This window comes from Lissotriton vulgaris, chromosome 6 (genome assembly GCF_964263255.1).
Source record: "Lissotriton vulgaris chromosome 6, aLisVul1.2, whole genome shotgun sequence".
NCBI classification, from domain to species: domain Eukaryota; kingdom Metazoa; phylum Chordata; class Amphibia; order Caudata; family Salamandridae; genus Lissotriton; species Lissotriton vulgaris.
The window spans coordinates 120,335,586-120,357,173 of NC_141694.1; the positions used below are offsets into that span (position 1 = coordinate 120,335,586).

The 21,588-nt window shown below is 47.0% G+C and overlaps 1 protein-coding gene across 2 annotated transcripts in view; it reads right to left on the bottom strand.

Annotated features, from left to right (window-relative positions):
• Positions 1-2,730: 2,730 nt before the first annotated feature.
• SUPT7L (SPT7 like, STAGA complex subunit gamma) overlaps positions 2,731-21,588 on the bottom strand; it is a 117,253-nt gene continuing 98,395 nt past the window's right edge. For both annotated transcript variants that reach the window (XM_086926090.1, XM_086926089.1), the window contains exon 5: positions 2,731-3,209. In XM_086926090.1, coding sequence (XP_086782216.1) covers positions 2,947-3,209 — 263 coding nt within the window. In that variant the 3' untranslated portion in view covers positions 2,731-2,946. The remainder of the gene's footprint in view (positions 3,210-21,588) is intronic.

Sequence of the window (21,588 nt, forward strand, 5' to 3'; positions counted from 1 at the left end):
CCGAAGGTCAAATCTTTGGAATTTGAGTTGAATTAGTCGAGGTCATTGAAACCGCACATTAACCTCATAACAGCTATGGAACGTCCAGCTCCAGTGCTGGACGTTCCATTGCAGCTATGAGGTTCGAACGTTCAACGGCCGACGGCAGCACTCCTGAGGTAGTGGTGCCGTCAGCCGCCGAACGTTCGAAGCACTTAAGAGGTTAATGCAGTCTCAGCAGCTTGTTTCTTCTACCTTAGAATATTAAGAAAGATGCTGCCATCCTTACCGACTCAATAACACTCCCAGATGCCATCTGTACGTATACTTCCTGGAACACACTTCCTGGAACACGCTTCACTCTGGGCTCCATTAACCCTCCTTTTCTCAACCGCAGAGAATCCAAAACCCTGCAGTGCGTTGAGCTTGTGAACTAAAAAAGATGTGAGCACATCTTACAGGCCTCAATCTCCTTGCACAAGCCACCGATCAAGCGGAGAGGGGTATTTAAGAACTTATGTTTGATAGTTGGGGTACATTACAAGATGAAAAAAATCCCCACTTGCCCTCTGTTGATGCACCACAACATCAGTAGGACTCTTTGTTCTGGCACTGAGTGGTTGATCATTTTCTTTGATGGGCCCTGTGCTCTGGAAAAATGTACCAACGGGTATTAACCCCTCCCATGCTTGTGACGGAACCGCTCCGTCACAAGCCACAGGTGAGCTGTGCTTGTGACGGAACGGTTCCGTCACAGCCAGCTCGCCGCGCCTGCGTGGTGCTGATTTCGCGCCTGCGCTGACGCTTTAATGGGCGGGCGGGTTCGTGACGGAACCGTTCCGTCACAAGCACAGCTCACCCGCGAGCCGTGACGGAGCGGTTCCGTCACTAGTATGGAGCCGCCGCGCGGCCGCCCCACCCCCTTAGGGGTTAAAGTAATTTCTTGACAGGATTCATAATAGAAAAGGATTAATGAGCCACCTATTTTTTCAGGTAACGAGGATAACTAGCTGAGCCCTTAGGGTGTTTTCTACAAGGCACCAAGATGTCTTGTTGGTGATGTGCACTCCAGAAGTTCTTTCTATGCCTGTTCTATTTCATATTCTAGTCAAATCATAGAAATTGCTTAGGCTGGGGTTCCCGGACCCCAGTAGTGATTCAGTGGGGGTCCAAAGAAGTCAGAAGGTTAAGAACGGCTGCACTAAACCATCCATTCCATAATGCTTCAAGGCAGCAAACTTACTCACTGGGTATTAGAATGGGGACAAAATCATGTAGATAGAGGGAAAGGAGGTGCTTGATAGATTGGAGAGAATTGAGAGACCTGGAATGGTGTGTCAGGAAGCTTGCATGGGAGGCCAGAATAGAGGCAGCCAATGGTCTATTTTGGTAAAGTATATTCATACAAATGATGTAGCGTTGATGAAGGATGTTTTGGACTGAAGAGTTTTCCACCGCCAAGAAGGAAATGTTCAGTGGTGCTGGTAATGCCAGTACTTCTTAGATCAGGAAATAAGTCTATTTGCAGAAAGTTAATTTACATATCCTCCGACTTCTGCAGGTCTGCTATTTCATGACAGCATTGCTTAAAAGGAGGAAGGCTGATTTGAAAAGAAAGACTAAATGGCAGGATTACGAAGGGTATAAGGACTCATCAGCCACCTAGACAGAGCTACAATACCCCTTGGCATATACGTAAATTGTTGGCTGACCTTCGGATGTGTTTCTAAAGTGGAGGCAGCTTTCCATGAAACGGTCATACTATTTTTCTTAAGTTTTGTATCGTAAACTCTCAGATGCAAGTTCCCGTTTTTTTTAAACTCTGGATGGAATTAGTCTTGTTTTGACTAAAAGAACTAAGACCAAGTCAGCTTCAGTCTTTCTTCAAACTATGCGCAGTTGTGTGTCCTGAGGTGTTTAGTTTGAAAGGAGAGGACAATTGTCCTCCATGCGATGTTCGGCTATTTATTTAATTAAAATAGAAATACAAAAAAGACTTTTAAAGGAATGCAGCAGGGTAAAGACATTTATAAGTGAAGCTGGTGTGGATATGACTGCGTTTATGGCTCATTCCATCCATACAGAAACTGCAGGAAGTGCGTTTTTGAGGGGTCAGGGTGGGAGACATCGTGAAGGTAGCCGACCGGTCTAATGCAGGGACATTTACTTCTTCTACATGGAGAAACAAACTTACTGGGTATGTTTCTTCTCTGGTTTTATAAAAGTTCTGACCGTGCATAATTCTAGCTTTGGGTAATAAAATAACAGTTTTCCAAATATGTGACAGGAGAATTAGAATTTTATTAAAGATGTAAAGGTTAATATTATCCCTCTCCGCCTGCCTCTTACAGGTAACAGTTTGGGACTTTAAAAAAAAATAATTGGTAATATAGTCATATAAAAAAGAAATGTAACTATCATGTTCTGTAATTATAGCAAATAAATATTTTGTTTCTGTATACTGAGCGTTTGATTATGCAATTTTTTTATGGTTTCAAGGTCTTGTTTTTCATTAGTTCCATTTTTTTACACAGACAAGGTACTGTGCAGATAAAAAAAGTTGGTTTCGTCGGAAAAGCTGGAAGTATGAATTTATTATGAAAGTTCTTAGGACTAGCCATGTTGCGTTTTTTGGAGTGTTTAAGGGGAGGATTATATAACGTGGGAGGTCTTCTCAGCGCTATGGACATTCTTGATTCTTTTTCTGTAACCTACGTGTTCTGAAGTGGCAATAAAGGGTTTATTGCACAATGCTGGCCTCCGTGTCTTTAATAAAATCCTGATTCTTCTGTTACACATTTGTAAAACCACTCTCAATGTGAATTACGCTGGATACAAAACAGATAAAGACATGTAAATGTGCCGAAGAAAAAAACACTAGCTGAAAAAAAATGGAAAAAAGTTTATCCCAATATCTGCCACGTGTGCTTGAATTACAATCTGTTAGAAAAGATGTCTCTTAGTCCTTCATATTTTCTTGATCTTTTTCTTGGGCTGCTGGTTGAAGACTGGTGAGGATCCTATGAGGCTGTCTGCGGAGTGGGAGCTGTAACTCCCCTCAGAGTCATCTGGGCTCTGCGGCAAGCCGGTGTTACTCATGGCGGACATCGGCTCCTCGAAGACGTTGTTGCCTAGCACGCTGTGTCCATGCACGGTCGCCTCTTCCGTCTCCTGTGGCTCCAGTTTGACCTGCGTCAGATTCCAGAGAGGGGAGGCATTCACTTCAGCTCCTAAAAAAGAAAAATTGAATTACTGACACAGCACTTGAAACACGACAAACTCTCACGTCAAAGCACAGTAGAAACACAGCTCAACACAGCATCAGGTGAGGGTGCAATGATGACCCAGGACCATATACCCCACATTCTTCATGTGCGGCACCTACACTTCACAGTGTGGGCGACTGCGCAGAATCCAGCATGAAGAACTGCAGAAATGCAATTAGGATTATAAATCAGTGCGTCTAGACGTTGCCCGTCTCCATGTGATCTAGAACAAGTTACATGACCTTTCAGAAGAGGTTAACTCAGTGTTTAATACGTGCCAGTGGTTTCCAGTGCTCAGTGCCGGAGCTTTATTGCCAACACCGGCACTTATGACAGTAATGTTATGTTATGTTATGTTATTGGGTTTTTGTAAAGCGCCTGAATCACCCGGGGGCATCTCCGCGCTGCCTAGTCCTTTTTCCTGAGAGCGAACATTAGGATACCAGAGTGAATCAACAATATAGGAAGGCTTTAAGATGTTGCCTGAAAGTCAAGTATGAAGGAGACTTTCGCAGCCACTGGGAAACTTGGAATTTCTCCTAAGGTCGCTGTTACTCCCGATCAGCGAAAGCGTAAAAAAGATCGAGATCAGACTAACCATACTGGAGGCCACATTGGGAAGTCTGAAAACTCGCGGTGGTCGACAGGAAAGCGATTTAGCACCCATCACCACCCCTGTTGCCTCGCAAGGGTCAAAACACACGGTAGCTAACCCAGCGCCAGTTCCATCTCAGGCTGTAAACGGGGTAGTCCCCCAAAAACCTCTAAAATCAAACCCTGTAGCTACCAATTCACTTCATGCTAACACGCTTAACCCCCCCCTTGTATCAGTACCGCAGGCACATACGATAGACAATAACATTCCGGACCACCAAAAAATGCCCCCCGCAAGACCCCGTCGCCCTAACCTACCCCCCGAGACTAATGACCTTACAGTAGTTATGGCAGGGGTCCCGCCACTTGATGAAGGAGAAGTAGAGGATTTTTGTGCCCTAAAAACTAGGGTTATTACATGGTTAAATAAAAATAGACCCCTTCCGAGACATCTTAACAATGAGATTATAATGGTAAGAAGGGTCCCATGGGTGGGGAGAACCCGGAAATCCATCACTGGGGACTGTGTTCTGGTGAGTTTCAGGGACAAGGGTACGGTGTCGCATATATGCCAAGGGGAAAATATATCAAGGGAATCTACCATCCATACCCTCCGTGTGTCTTTCTTCTTCCCTATTACCCCAGGCCCACACCACCCACCCCCAAATCATGATAGATGGGAGAGAGTCAGAAGAAGTGGGCGTCACCAGGCTTCTCATCCCTGGCCACTTTTGGGTAGACCGGCACCTTTTCTCCCAATTTATAACCGGTTTAATTGTTTAAACGGCCTAGAGGGGGTGGATTGACAAACAGATAAGGCCCTTAAGGAGATCACAGAAAAGGGCGCCCAGGCAGAAACACCAGAGGGGCAAAGACATTCGGCCCTGCAAACCCAAATAGTTAGGGCGGAGGACCCTAGGCTTGTAGTTAATAAACAACCAACATATACTCAGACATCGCCTTTAGCTCCTTTAGGGGAGGTGGAACTCACTCCATGTCGGTTCCTTAGCTGGAACGTGGCGGGCATTAGAGCTAAAAGACTAGATCCCACATGGATAGACTTCATAGCCAGTAACCATGTAATTGCCCTCCAAGAAACATGGGACACCTCATCAACTTTCTGGTTGGATGGGTTCACAAGTTTTACTATACCTGCAACCCCAAGTAGTGCAGGAAGAGCTAAGGGTGGACTAGTTCTCCTCTTTTCACTCAAACTGGCAGGGACGTTTAAACAACTAGAGTCTGGCTCCCCAAATATTTTAATGGTAGAGTGGATTATCTCACCAGGGCGGGTCCTAGTGGTCTCAAATTTTTATAATTCCTGGGTTAGACATACAGACTCAGCCCATGTGGACCACTTGGAAAATGTTCTTAACGATTACAGTCATAAATCTTGCACTAATTTCGATTTCATAATTTTAGGTGATTTTAACATTCAAAAATGTGTCTTAAAATGTAACCTAGGCAACCTGGAGGGTCAGACTGAAAATGGCAATCTGCACTTCGCTCACACCAAAGCGGGGGAGGCGCTCGAATTTTTCCTTGCTAGCCTTAATATGTTTGAACCCCTCAGCACTGGTAGTGACGAATCTTTGCCCACTTACAAAGGGTCTGAAAGTGGGTCTGTGATAGATTTCATTTTTGTTTCTCAGGGTTTAACCTCTAAGATGGGGATATATGAGGTAATTGCCTCCCCACATAGTGACCACAACCCAGTTTCTGCACAGGTCCACTGGAGTGACTTATGGAGCAAACACCTGGGTTTTCCTAGGGCTTGCACATCGACGGTGCCCAGCGACCAGGGCAGACGGCTTAAGTGGGGTAAGGTGGTCCAGGAAACCTTTATGGCTTCCTTGTGCCCAAAGATAGAGGAACCCATGTGCATTTGTCTAGACCAAAATGCCACTAGCAAAGAGATTGTTTTAGCTTTTAACTCTATTTGCTCACAAACAGCTAAAGAACTCACAGTTCCCAAATCCAATTTGCCACCCAAGCCTCATAAATGGTTTGACAGAAATTGTTCTAAAGCCCATAAAGACCTGAAAAATGCACTCAAAACAAAGCCGAGGGATAAAACCTTAATCTCTAAATTAAGACGGGAGTATAAATTAGCTATTAAAAATAGGAAAAACACAATTAAAAAAAATGCCTGGATTGACTTGCTTGACGTGGATATACTACGTAATAGTAAGAGATTCTGGGACATTATAAATAACCAATTCTTCTCTGGGGAGATTAACACAATCTCGGACTGCATTATCAGTGATGAGAAATGGGTTGATCATTTTAAAAACATATACGGCGGTAATGACCCTGTGAACGGAAACGACATAGGACTGACCAGGGGGCCAGTGGCAGTAGAATTCTGCGAGGAGGAGGTATATAAAGCTATAATGGACTCCACGAAGAATAAGGCTCCGGGCCCAGATGGAGTCCCGGTAGACTTTTTTATATACGCCCCAACCACCTGGTCTAAAGTCCTCACAAATGTTTTTAGGGCAACAAATGATGGATGTTTTCCAGAAACTTGGAATACATCTGTCATAGTACCCATTTTTAAAAAAGGAGATAGGGAGAATCCGGGATGCTACCGCCCAATTTCTTTAATAGACTCTGCCTTTAAGATCCTGGGCAGAGTACTATTGACTAAATTGAGAACAAACCTGGAGCTCTGTGGGGGCCTCGCAGAGATTCAATATGGCTTTAGGGAAAAACGGGGAACCTTAGAGCAATGCTCAAATTTACATCTCCTAATATCTAAATACACGGTGGCCGGGGAGGGTTCACTATATTTAGCCTTTATGGACCTCTCCTCGGCCTTCGACTTGGTTAATAGGGCCAAGCTCTGGGCTATACTCCGTGAGCTTGGTATCGAGGATTCCTTGGTGGCCCTCATAGCAAGTTTGCACCAAGGACTTACTGCGAAGGTCCGGGTAACCAGGGAAGGGCGATGCTCTGACAGCTTTAGGTCAAATAAGGGTGTTCGCCAAGGCTGCATTTTGGCCCCACTTTTATTCACCATTTATATTAATGATCTAGGGAAGTCCCTGTTAGCAGGCAACGCTGATGTCCCGCGGGTAGGTGGGAAGCAGATTCCGGCTCTTCTATATGCGGATGACGCTGTTCTCATCGCCCGCACGGGCATTGGTCTACAGACCCTTTTGGAGCTTTTTGGTTCCTTCATGGCTAAATTAGATCTAAAAATCAATGTGACCAAATCGCACACAATGATCGTGGGTCCGCAGAAAAATAAATCACACACAAAAACCTTTTTCTGTAAAGGCGAGGTTCTCTCCAGGGTCCCTGTTTTTCCATACTTAGGGGTCCTGTTTGATGAGAAGGGCTCCTGGGTCCCGCAAATTAAGGCCAAGCATATTTCTTTAGCCCGGTCCACAGCAGCCCTGATGGATTTCACTAAAAGACTAGGGGCTAAACCAATGGAAGCTGTGTTAAAAGTTTACAAAAGTAAATGCATTTCTATAGCCTCATATGGTGCAGCATTGTGGGGTTATACCAACCTGGACAGTATGCAGAGGGTAGAGAACAAGCTTATTAGAAGTATCTTGTCGGTTCCAAACTCCACACCTACCTACTCCATACATGAAGAAGTTGGCCTACCCTATATTATAGACGGATTGAAATTGGCCCCTTTACTTTTTTGGGCCAATACCTGGTTAAATACTGAGCTGTCTTTAAACCATACAATTCTTAAAGATGTGACTGCAAGGGAGGGGGCAATGAACATACCCTGGTTAAGATACATAAAGTCATCATTTACTGCCCTCGGGAGACCTGACCTATATACAACACCGTCAATAATTAGGAAAGCAGATATTGCATGGATTAAGAAGGAATTCCAGGGGAGGACACGCTTAGAGAGAGAGGAGTTTGAAGTTAACAAACCTCTAGTAAGAGCACACTTGGTTTTGTCCTCTTCCCCCTCGATGGAACCATACCTGCAATATGTTTCTAAACCCTTGCACAGATTTTTGTTAACCAGATTTAGAATGAACCTGATCCACTATTCACTAGGCACCTTCCCTATGTGGGGTAAACCGGAGCATGCACCACCCTGTGAGTGTGACCAGTTTTCTAATCAGGACACTCTCCATTTTCTGTTTTTTTGTGCATTTCATAACACGGAGAGGAGAAAATATCTAATTCCCCTCCTGAAAATTCTTGGCTTTATACAAGTGAGACCAGCCTTGCTTTATCTTCAAAGATTACCGGATGCACACGTCACTTTTTGTGTAGCAAGTTTTCTAACAGCCGCATACAGAGGAAGAAACAAAAGAATCCCTAGAACTGTATATCATGGTGATTAATTAAGTGACTCTTTTACGGATACTGTGTAAAAACAAAATGAATTGTGGGTATTTTTAAAAATGTTTATAATGTATGTATTTCTCTTGCCTTTTATGATTTTAACAAAAATCGAATAAAGTGTATTTTGACTGACTGACTGACTGACTTTCGCAGCCCTTCAGGGAGATCCAATGTTTAGGGCCTACATACAGTATGCCACATGGTGGCGCTGTCTTTCTAATTTAGAGGTGAGCACAACATGTGTTTATTCATACTATATATATTAAAATGACTTCTCCCTGACACCCAATCTATTCTTATAGCTTTGAGGCCCTGGAATAGTCTGAGTTGTCGGAATTGGAATTGGGTGATGGTTAGTGGTTGCGTTGGTGCGGTCACTGGCTGCGCAGAAAGGAGCAATGGGTGGTGCGAGCTGCAGTAATCTCCTAACATGTCCCACTTATTTTTGTTTTAAAAAAAATAAGCACTGGGTTGACTATTACTGAATGTCAATCAAACAGTAGAGCGCTGTTTAAAATATAAAAACATAAAATACATAGGCACAGGAAATACTGAGCTAGAGATGTGAAGCTGAAGGCTGAAAAAAGCGGACTTCAATGTAAAAAAATAGAACAATAACAAATAAATGTATAAGTGGAACAAAAAAGCAAATGTTTAAAGACAGCAAGCAGTCTAAGAATATGTGAGGGGGGAATTAAAGGGGAGGAGAAGAAATCTCAAATGGAATTGCTTTGATGGTATCTGAAATCCTTTAAAGTCACCATGAAAACAGCTTGAAAGATCCAATTGTCTGGACACAATGAGACAGACAGAAGAGGAATTTAGGTGAAAGCACAGGAGGGGTCAAATGCTAACATTGTCTTGCCTTGAGCTACTGAAACATTCGATTATAAAACTACTATTCTACCAGAAAGTAGCAACTCCAACACCGTCATAGATTTGAATCATCTAGGGAGATGAAGTGGCATAAGCTGTGGCATAAGCTGTTTATGTGGTGCATTTTTTAAATTTGTTTTGAAAATCGCAGGACTACTCTGGGAGATGTGGCCCTAACGTAGACACAAAAGAGGGCAGTAGAGTTTTTGGGTTTCTGTGGAAGAGCATTCAGTGTTTCTTCAAGGGGCCATCAAGTGAATTGATCAGTTATATTCAGGGGGGGGGAGGGGGCGTCAACCCCCAGCTTTAGCAGCTACAGCGGGTGAGGGTGGGTCTATATGGGCCTATGGTTTACACCTGGGCAGATAAAAGCTCATCATTAACGCTGGACTACAGCATCAATAGAAGAGCAAGCAGGAGCAAGAATAAACAACAGGGTACAGAGAACAGGGAAAGAAAGAAAGAATATTGTAATAATGTACAAAAAGAAGGAACAATGGATCAATGGGTGGATGAATGAATAAAATAAATAAGTAGGTGAAAGGATGAGTAAATGATAGGTGGATGGACAGGTGAAAGGATGGCAAAAGTAAAGGGATGGGTGGATGGATGGATGAATAAGTGAATGGATAGGTGAAAGGATTGCAGAATAAAAGGAAAGGTAGATGGACAGATGGATGGATAGGTAGATGGACAGACGAAAGGATAGCAGAGTAAAACCTGGCCAATTCCCAAAGAGGATTGCTGGTTGTCGCACAGTGGATGGATGCTAACTGTCTATGACTGAATTTGAACAAAACTGAAATCACCCTATTAGGAAAGAATACCAACTCCTGTGGTGACCATTTATGGCCTGCCTCCCTTGGGCCTCCGCCTCTCCCCAAGACTGCTGTAAAAAATCTAGGTGTTTGTGTGGATTACACCTCAACTTTTAAAGCGTAGGCAAAATCAGTGGCAGGCACGTGTTTCGGGCTCTTAAGAGGTCTTACACCCATTCTTGGACTTTCTGACAATGGCACTCATCAAATTATCATTCAGGCAGCAATTCTTTCCCAGCTGTATTATTGCAACATCCGATACATGGGTGTTAGAAATGGGATTTCTGGTTGGCTAAAGGTTGCGCCAAAGCCAGGCAGAAACCACCACTCTAGTCAGGGCAAGGGAGTTACACGCCAAGATAACCCCTGCTCATCCCCTTGGTAGCTTGTCACGAGCAGTCAGGCTTATCCCGGAGGCAATGTGTAAAGCGTTTGCGCAACACACAAACACACCAGCAACCCACTAGGCACACCACAAAAAGGAACTCCACACAAGGTTATATATAAAAATAGCCTTTGTATTTCCATAAACACATTAGATCATAATCACACAATTACACTGTACCAACTGACACTGGGTAGTATTTACAGGGGATTATTTACACAGGACAGGGCCACGTAGGAATTAGCACTTAGTAGAAATAGCACTTAGTAGCACAGAATAAACAAGTGTAGGACACAACCAGTAATCACTGGTAAAAGGTAGGTACACACTACGCAATACTAATCACCATAGGCATAGATTACGCAGGTAAACATAAACTCGCTAGTATAAACTATACTTGGCAAAACAACCTCTAAAGTACGAAAACACAGTTTGAGGTATCACAGGGATAAAGGCATTGCACATTACACATAAATCACATTAGGCAATTATCATCAAACACAGTAGGCAATCACCTTGTGCCAAAATCACATAGGATACTGACCCCAGGCCAACTGGCCTTCCCCCAGGGCCAACGCCCTATGTCCAAATAGTCAGAGCAGGCTGCGCAGGCAGCCAAGAGAAGAGTGCGCAACAGGACAGACCTAAACGTGGCAGCTGCCCACTACTTGCTGGGCAGCTGTAAGATCACCAAGAGGGGCACGGGCATTCACTGTGCCCCATGTAGTAGAACTGTGCAACGTTGCAGCTGCCCTCTATCGCATGGGGCAGCTGGGGAATTGGTCAAACAAGCTCTGGCACTACAGTGCCTCTGGGCCTTGCTGGGCATCCGAAAAGATCGCACCATCCAAACAGGAGGAGGCATCGCCATCGTTCATAAGAACTCCATCCGTATCTCAACCAGCTCAGACGTCCACCTCTCTAGCGCCGAACACCTTCACTTCCAGATCCACACCGACCCCAAGACCACACTCAGAGGCACCCTCCTCTACAGGCCACCAGGACCCCGTTCACAATTCACTGAAGACATCACTGATTTTATCACCCAACACGCCCTCTCCTCCGAGGACTACATCCTATTGGGAGACCTCAATTTTCACCTGGAAAAGAGCAACGACAACAACACCACCACCACCCTTCTAGACAATTTCGCCAACCTCGGACTCAAACAACTTGTTAATACCCCCACACACCACGCAGGACACACTCTCGACCCTATCTTCACCTCCAGCAAACATATTTCCTTCAGTCACACCACAGTTCTCCAATGGACGGACCACAGCTGCGTTCACTTCGTTTACAATAAGACCACAACCCACAACCATCCTCAACCTACCCTGCGAAGAAACTGAAACAAAATCACCATCGACCAGATCTCCACATCGCTTCTTCAAAACCCCCCTGCCTACTCATCGAACCCCAACCAACCAGCCATTAACCTCACTCAATGGTTAAGCAACACTGCCGACAACCTAGCACCTCTGAAAAAACGTCAAATCAAGCTAGGCAGCAAAAACGCCCCCTGGTTCAACGAGGATCTTAAGAAATCCAAGAAACTCTGTCGCTCCCTTGAGAAGGCCTAGAAAAAAGACCCAAACACCAACACCAGGGACGCCTTCAAAAACGCCACCCGCATACACCACCAACTGATCCGGACTGCCAGGAAAACCGCATTCAAAGACCGACTAGACAAAAACGCCAACAACAGCAAGGAATTATTCAACATCGTCAAAGAGTTTACCAATCCCACTGCCAATTCCAACGACATCACCCCCTCTCAAACCCTTTGCGACTCACTAGCTTCATTCTTCCATGACAAAATCGCAGACATCCACAACAGCTTCGACAACCAACCCGAAGACCAACCCACCCAACCCCCTGCCGTACCTTCACCCCCCCTTGAATATCCTTAATGACTGGAATCCAATCACCACTGAGGACACCATCTGCCTAATGAACTCCATCCACTCAGGATCCCCCACAGACCCATGTCCTCACCACATCTTCAACAAAGCAGACTCCATCATAGCACCACACCTCCGAGACGTCATCAACTGCTCCCTCAACTCCGGCACCTTCCCAGAAAGCTGGAAACACGCCGAACTCAGCGCCCTTCTGAAAAAACCCACAGCTGACCCCACCGAACTCAAAAACTACCGCCCCATCTCGCTCCTTCCATTCCCGGCCAAAGTCATCGAGAAAGCTGTCAACAACCAGCTCGCCGCCTTCCTCGAAGCCAACAAATCCCTCGACTCCTCACAGTCCGGCTTCCGAGCCAAACACAGTACTGAGACCGCACTCATCGCAGCAACAGACGACATCCGAACTCTACTGGACAATGGAGACACAGTCGCCCTCATCCTCCTCGACCTCTCCGCAGCCTTCGACACAGTCTGTCATAACACCCTGTTACAACGACTCAGAAACATCGGAATCCAAGGAAAAGCACTGGAATGGATCACCTCATTCCTTGCCGGAAGAACTCGGAGAGTACGCCTCCCACCATTCAAGTCAGAGGCCACTGAAGTAATTTGTGGCGTGCCACAAGGATCTTCTCTCAGCCCCACCCTCTTCAACGTATACATGAGCCCCCTCGCGACCATCGCACGCCAACACAACCTCAACATCATCTCCTACGTTAATGACACTCAACTGATTCTCTCACTCACCAAAGACCCAAACATCGCCAAAAGCAACCTACATGAAGGAATGAAAGAGGTAGCCAAATGGATGAAGCATAGCCGTCTGAAACTGAATTCAAACAAAACAGAAGTCCTTATCTTAGGTACCTCCCCCTCCGCCTGGGACGACACTTGGTGGCCAGAGGCCCTTGGAAAAGCACCCATCCGGACGGATCACACACGGAATCTAGGCGTCATCCTGGATTCCTCACTCTCGATGACCAGACAAGTCAACGCCGTCTCTTCATCTTGCTTCAACACTCTTCGCATGCTCAAAAAAACATTTCGCTGGATCCTCACCGAAACTAGAAAAACGGTCACCCACGCACTGGTTACAAGCCGCCTGGACTACGGAAACACCCTCTACGCCGGTACCACCGCAAAACTTCAGAAAAAACTCCAACGCATCCAGCACGCATCAGCCAGACTCATTTTAGACATCCCGCGTAAAGAACACATTTCTGGTCACCTGAAAAACCTCCACTGGCTCCCCGTCAATAAGAGGATAACTTTCCGCCTCCTCACCCACGCACACAAAGCTCTTTACGAACTTGGACCCGAATGCCTCAATACACGTCTTTCCTTCTACACCCCCCCTCCCCCCGCCAGCTGCGCTCTTCCAACCAAGCCCTCGCTGCTGTTCCCCGCGTCAACAAAACCACCATGGGAGGAAGATCATTCTCCTACCTAGTGGCCAAAACCTGGAACTCACTTCCCTTGCACCTTCGCCTCACTCAAAACCACCTAGCATTCAGAAAGCAGCTCAAAACCTGGATATTCGAGAAGTAATTCCCCACCCCTCTTCAAGCACCTTGAGACCCTCTGGGTATGTAGCGCGCTATATAAATATATTGACTTGACTTGACTGCCTGGGCAGCACTCTACTGCCCGTTAATACTCTGGGGTTTGGGGGAGTGTAACTCACCCCCCTTCTTCCAACAACAATGCCCCCAATGAAAATGGCACTGACGCTGCTGTGCCGGGTGAACACAACCAAAAGAGGAAAAAGAAGAGGGGCTCAGCCTCACTCACCACTCCTTGGGGCTGAGCAAGTAGCCAGCAGCCGTCCGCTGCAGCTCGGGGTCCAGTGATCTCTGCTGCCTCTCTCCTCTCTCTTTTCATCACACTTCAGAATTACAAAAAAGTGCTTCTGTTTTGCTTTCCTAACTGCTGAATGTGTACAGTTCATTTACTGGCATTAACATTTTATTGTGTGTTACAAAACATGACATCCTACAGCGTTTCCTTTCACACTACCGGTACCCCAGCAAGAGTGTCACATAATTCAATTTACCTTTCTATCTCTGGCTGCTAAGTGAAAGAAGTTTCTAAACACCAATCCCCATGTTAAACAACATAAGCTACAAATTGTCAGAAGACGTAGTCTGAGATTTGACAACTATCTCAGAAGTGCAGCAAATATGACAGTAACATTACAGAATATAAAGCCACCATTATTTATTGCTTGGACTTTTATGACTCACCAAACATTGGCTCAACCACAGATTGGAAAAATCTGCGTGTCCTGTGAATTCAAATGGTGCACGGCAGGTAATAAACTACTGTGTTTGGAAGGGCAATGCCACTTGGAGATAAGGAATATAATCTGAAAATCTGGCCAGACTAAGTGGCTAGCCCACGAAACACGCATCACTCTGAATTGTTTTGGCTTCTTTTTTTGCTGTCACTGACTTAAATAAATCAGCTTGAGCAAAACTAGCTTGCGATGGTCTGCATATGGACTAGTATTTTTGAATGAGTATCAGAACATTGGAATGTTGGGAGCTCCATTGAAAACAATGGAGTTCTCTGGGCTTCTAGCGGTCGCTAGAAGCCCTGAGCTCCAACTTTCCAAAGTTGTCGTTCACAGCTGTAGCTGTGAACAAAGACCTCACTGAGCCAGAGTGGATTTCAATCCCCTCAGGCTTCATGAGGCCTTCGTTTTATTTGTTAGAACATTCTGCCATCTAGTGCCGGAATGTTCTAATAGCCTTGTAGCCCTCCGTAGCTGGGCTATACAGGCATTAAAGTCCTGTTCCCTTGTTAAAGGACCTCGCCTTCAACTCGGGCCTTTAATGGCCAGTGTAGCCCACTACAGCAGGCTATAGTAGATCTGTATGACACCATGTGACATTTTTATAAAGGTTTGAGTAGAGGCAGCTGTTTTCGCCATTGTTGACATCTATGGATTTTATAATCATGCCATGCACTTCCTAGAGACCTACCTCTGCCTGGTTTTATTATTGTGCATACAGAAGTTAACAATATGTGATGCTGAGAACTGCCTACTTATAAAGTAGCCATGAGGACACGCGCACATATCTGACTTCTGGTGGCTTCTCCAATGTTCTCCTGCCTGTAATCTCCCCCCTCCCAACTCAGCCTTCCTGGGTAGCACACTGTTGCCCCACGACTAGGTTTGTGATGCATAAGTACCCATTGCAATCATGGTAGGCGTCACTGTATTCACTGCTGCATTCCACTCCCTACAATTACCAATTGTCTGAGCTTGCAGTCTATAATCGCCTGGGATGAGGGTTATATATGGACTAAAGTACCCTGGCCGCACATTATAAGGATATTGCAAGTCATTAGGGAGTTCTGTGAGCATTTAAAGGAACAAGGTGGAAGGCAGAGTTGCTTTATATGATCATGGAACTATGAAGAAACTTGCAATATTCTTTTTTCTCTATAATACATGATTACACCATCATCTTATAATATACAGTCACACAGGGCACGAGTCGGGGGTACACGCGGGTGGATGGCATCCACCCACTATTTTCACAGGGTGAACGTCATCCACCCTGCCAAGAATTTGAGCCCCACTGAATAATGTGCTAAACTCGTCCCGGGACACTTTCAGCAGCGCCTGCATGGTCACTGCTTTCCATCTGCAACAAGCAACAACATATAGGAGGGAACGGACTTTCTTATTTTAGACTCCTGCTGGGCCCATAACAGGCTGCTGGTCCCATAACAAAGGCCGAGTCTGAGGGGGTCATCAGGCCTCCTTTTGTTCGAGTCTCCTGGTTGGCAGCAGTCAGGAGCCTCACACCTGATGCAAATGAAGCAGAGGGGAAACAAAGGCTCACATCTTGTTACCACTTCACACATACTTAAGAGAGGCAGCTTTTCACTCTGTTCAGTCCCTGTTTAGGAGATATGCATGCATTGAAAGAATGTCAGATGTGTTGGTCTTTCCCAGTATTTACACACAGCAAATTGCTTTTATATATAGCTTACTTCCCCTAAGGAGGCGTTGAAATAATTTAATTAGCACTATTTTTTCTTGTATAGCCCTACTTATCCCAATGCAGGGTGTCAGAGCCCTTTACATTAGACACGCATATTACATATACAATAAACTATATACGTTTGTAAATTATTGTACAGGATGTGGTACATAAAACTAGGGGATTGCAAGTTGTAGAAGTCACCTATTATCTTCCATAGCTCGCTGTGCTATTATCCTCGCAATGCGCTCAAACGTACACATGATAGCCCTCCTAAACATACATGTGAGGGCTTTAGATCTGATGTCACTTCTTGTGATGCCACTTCCTGTAAAGTCGGAGCTTTTGATGCCACTTTCTGTGATGCTTCAATTCCTGTGATCAGGAGTGGCCAGGTCCCAAATAGGCGGCCTGGGCTCACACAAGCACAGTGGGTGGGGGGGGGCAGGGAGGAGGGGGTGGTTAGTATTAACAATCACTCAATTATAAAACAATTTTTTATCACAACAATAAATCGCAAAACTTTTTCTAGTTCACCTCATACAATTTAATCATTGCATGATTTTCATGTATCTTTGTTTATACACAGAATATCTTCCAATTGCAAACAGTGGCGTGTGCATTACATTGTAAAAATACAGTAATGTTCGTCAGGGTAGGATCTGTAAAAACATGTGAATGTACATTACTCTCCAATGCACAGAAAACTACTATACCAAAGTAAATTTCATAAATCAAACAGCAGATGTTGTAAACTCATGCCAGTACCCTTCGTTAATCAGCATGCCAGATGCCAAGTGACTTCATGTGCAAGACAACCATCCTGTGCACTCCCGTCAGTGCGACGTGCAAGCAACTTCAATCAAATTGTATATTTAGTGAAAAACCGCTAGTGCAACTACCGCTACCATCTTTAAGCTAGAACAATGTGTGCGCTTACTAAGTGAGAAGCAAAGTCTCTCTTCAAGGTGTGAGCGTACAACAATCTGTAAGACAACAAAATCATCATCAGAGAAAAGCCACACTGTTTCAATGTTTCAAAGGCGTGCATAATTCCTAGATATATGTCTACCAGCATGTGCCAACCGTACCTTAATGGATATTTCTTATGCGCTTAACCACAAATTAAAACTGAATTCAGCATCAACTGGAAGAAAAAAAATCGGAACGCACACCATTTCTAAGGGGCCCTTGACCCCGTTTTCAGGCCAGGTCGCTCCCCCAACGAGGTAGCACACCCTGCTCCTGCCATGCACCTGAGCCCTGCAGCCTGCCGGTTCGATCCCTGGTGGCCCAGTGATGGGTCTCCTTCAATGGTACCTGTTTCTCTGTGCCTCTTCTCCCTAATTTCTGTCTTTCTTTTTGCTGTCTTGATTTCTATCTTCCTTTGCTTTTCCCACTGTTTTTATTTCCCGGCTTGTATTGCCTTGTCTGTGCTGTTGTATTACCCACTGTTGTATCCCATTATTCAGTATTGCCTTGTCTGTGCCGCTCATTCCCCTCGCCCCCATCCCACGTCTGTCCCGCGTCTGTTTCCCGACGCTGCCTCCCCTGCTGCCCCGCCCGAGCCCCGATTCGCTCCTGCTCCCCCCTTCCAGCTGCTCCTCCCATCCTCGACCCCTCATAATGCAGGCAGCTGCACGGCCGCGCCAAAGGCATGCCTAAACAAGCCCATCTGCACCCGTCCGCGCCTGGACCGCGCCCAGCGCAATAACCCCGGGCCCCCGCAGAAGCCATACAACCTAGGCTGAGCTACAACACCTCCACAATCCACGCACTCAACACCCGCCGAGCATCCACCTGCTACCGAGCCACCCCAAAGCGCACCCACGGACCCTTCTCCTGCAGAACGTGCAACTTCACCTGCCTCCGCACCGCCACCCCGCCCCCCGGACCATGCAACAACAACCACCTCAAGTGCATCCTTCTCAACACCCGCTCCGTCCACAAACACACCATCGAACTCTGTGACCTCCTCGACACAACTGCACCGGATGTCGCCTTCCTCACGGAAACCTGGATGAACGCCTCCTCAGCCCCCGACATCGCCATAGCCATCCCTGACAGCTACAACATCACCCGGAAGGACCGCATCAACCAAACCGGAGGAGGAATCGCCATCATGCACAGGAACTCTATCAGCGTCAAGACCTACACCGAGGACGCCCTTCCCTTCACCGAGCATCTACACTTCCAGATCCACATCGACCCCAAGACCACCCTAAGAGGAACCCTCGCTACAAACCCCTGGGACCAAGCACACAATTTAGCAAAGCCATCGCCGATTTAATCAGTGCGCATGCCCTCACCTCCGCAGACTACATTCTCCTGAGTGACCTGAACTTCCACCTGGAGACCAACAACGCCAAGAACACCACCTCCCTACTTGAAAAGCTCGCCAACCTCGGACTCAAGCAACTGGTGACCACCCCCACCCACCTCGCCGGTCACACTCTGGACCCCATTTTCTCCGCCAGCAACAACATCTCCTTCAGCCACACCACCGGCCGACACTGGACAGACCACAGCTGCGTCCACTTCACCTTCCAGAAGACCACATCCCACCACCGCCCACAACAGGTCCCCTGCAGATGATGGAGCAAAGTCACCACAGACCAGCTGACCACATCACTGAGCCAGAACCCATCAAACAACACAACTGACGCCGCCGCACGCAACCTCACACAGTGGATCAGTGACTGCGCCGACGCCTTCGCACCACTAAAATAAAAAACCTCTGGCAAGCCCATCAATAAGAAAGCCACCTGGTTCATCGACGACCTCAAGAACACAAAGAAATCATGCCGAACCCTCGAGAAGACCTGGCGCCACGACCAAACAGAGAACCTCACAGCTCTCAAGAACGCCACCAGCAAACACCACCAACAGATCAGCACCACCAAAAGGACCGCTTTCAAAGAACGCCTAGACAACAACGCGCACAACAGCAAGGAGCTCTTCAGCATCGTGAAAGAACTCTCCAAACCCAGCTTCAACTCCAACGATATCCCACCCTCGCAAGACCTCTGCGACTCCCTCGCCACCTACTTCCACCGCAAGATCGCAGACATACACGTCAGCTTCGACGCCCAGACCCCGCTACCAGCAACCGAGCCAACGCCCCCCACCAACACCCTCAGCACCTGGACCCCCGTCAGCATCGAGAACACCACCCACGTCATGAACACCATCCACTCCGGCTCACCATCAGACCCCTGCCCTCACCACATATTCAGCAAAGCAGAGCCGTCATCGCACCCCACCTCCGGAACGCCATGAACAACTCCTTCTTGTCCGCCACCTTCCCAGAGAGCTGGAAGCATGCCAAGATCAACGCCCTACTGAAGAAACCCACAGCGGACCCAAAGGATCTCAAGAACTTCCGGCCCATCTCCCTTCTTCCCTTCCCAGCGAAGGTCATCGAGAAGACCGTCAACCTACAGCTGACCACCTTCCTCGAGGCAAATGGCTCCCTCGACCCTTCCCAGACTGGCTTCCGAGCCAACCACAGCACCAAGACCGCCCTCATTGCAGCCACCGACGACATCAGGACCATGCTCGACAACGGGGAAACCGCCGCCCTCATCCTTCTAGACCTCTCTGCTGCCTTCGATACCGTCTGCCACCGAACTCTAAGATCCCGCCTCCACAACGCAGGGATCCAAGGAAAGGCCCTGGGATGGATCGCCTAATTTCTCTCCGACAAAACCCAAAGAGTCTGCCTCCCTCCCTTCCGGTCCGCGGCAACCAAAATCATCTGTGGCGTACCCCAAGGCTCCTCACTCAGCCCGACCCTCTTCAATGTCTACATTAGCCCCCTCGCCGCCATCGAACGCAAACACAACCTCAAAATCCTCACCTACGCAGACGACACCCAGCTGATCCGCTCCCTCACCATAGACCCAGCCACCGCCAGAATCAACCTCTAGGAAGGAATGAAAGACGTCGCGGAATGGATGAAATACAGCCACCTAAAGCTAAACTCAGACAAAACTGAGGTCCTCATCCTGGGAACATCACAATCTGCCTGGAAAAACTCCTGGTGGCCCACCGCGCTGGGCTCCCCACCGACACCCACGGACCACGCACGCAACCTAGGATTCATCTTGGACTCCTCGCTCACCATGTCCAAACAAGTCAACGCCATCTCGTCCTCAAGCTTCAACACCCTGAGCATGCTTCGAAAGATCTTCAGGTGGATCCCCACCGAAACAAGAAGGACGGTCACCCAGGCCCTCGTCACCAGCCGGTTGGACTACGGAAACCCCCTATACACAAGGACCACAGCAAAACTTCAGAACAGACTCCAGCGCATACAGTACGCATCCGCACGCCTCATCCTGGACATCCCCCGACATAGCCACATAACCGCCCACTTGAGAGACCTGCACTGGCTCCCCGTCAACAAAAGAATCACGTTCAGGCTCCTCACCCACGCACACAAAGCACTCCACAACGCCGGACCCAAATACCTCAACAGACGCCTCACATTCTACACTCCAACCCGCCAGCTCCGCTCCGCCACCCTCGCCCTCGCCGCCATCCCATGGATCCGCAGAACCACCACCAGAGGAAGATCGTTCTCCTACCTGCCCACCAAGACATGGAACTCCCTCCCCGCCCACCTACGTCTGACCCAGGACCACATCACCTTCAGGAGACACCTCAAGACCTGGATGTTCGAGCAGTAGCAGTACCGCCCCCTTCCCCTCAGCGCCTTGAGACCCCCACGGGTGAGTAGCACGCTCTATACATTTCTTGATTGATTGATTGATTGATTGAAAAGACGGAGATTATATATGGTGGGTAATCTGAGAAATCTTACTAGCACTCGATGCCGGTCACACGATGCCTTTCTAGTTAAGCTTTATAATTCAAAATGGGAAAATGCCTATACGTGACATAATCAATCACGCCAAATGCATGTAAACCGTAGCAGGCCTTTCCTTACCTAATGTAACTTGTCCTTCCTGCAACTCATTGACTGGTCTAACGCAACACAAAGCTTCAGTAGTCAAACGCCTTTACCGCGCATGGAAACCAAATCTAAGCGTAGTCCCGCGAGATTCCCAAATCTCGTCAGCACCATATTAGAAAGAGCTGTTCGAGTCTACACTGTTATGGCAAACCATCTTGCTTCCTCAATGTTGTATGGCCCCACAAAACTCTCTAAAGACCACCAGCGCCATATTGGACTGGACTAGGAGGACAATAACAGTCTACACACCTAGTGATAACGCAAGGCTTCAACAAGCCATACACGTCAGCATCGTGTAGAGATGGACTCCGGTTATAATAAGAAAGCTTATCTTCTACCTGGTGATAAATATAAAAGATCAATGTGGTTGTAAATGTGTAAATGTAAATGTATTTATATAGCGCAAATCACCGACCCGGTATCTAAGCGCTTGCTTAGGGAACCCGTCC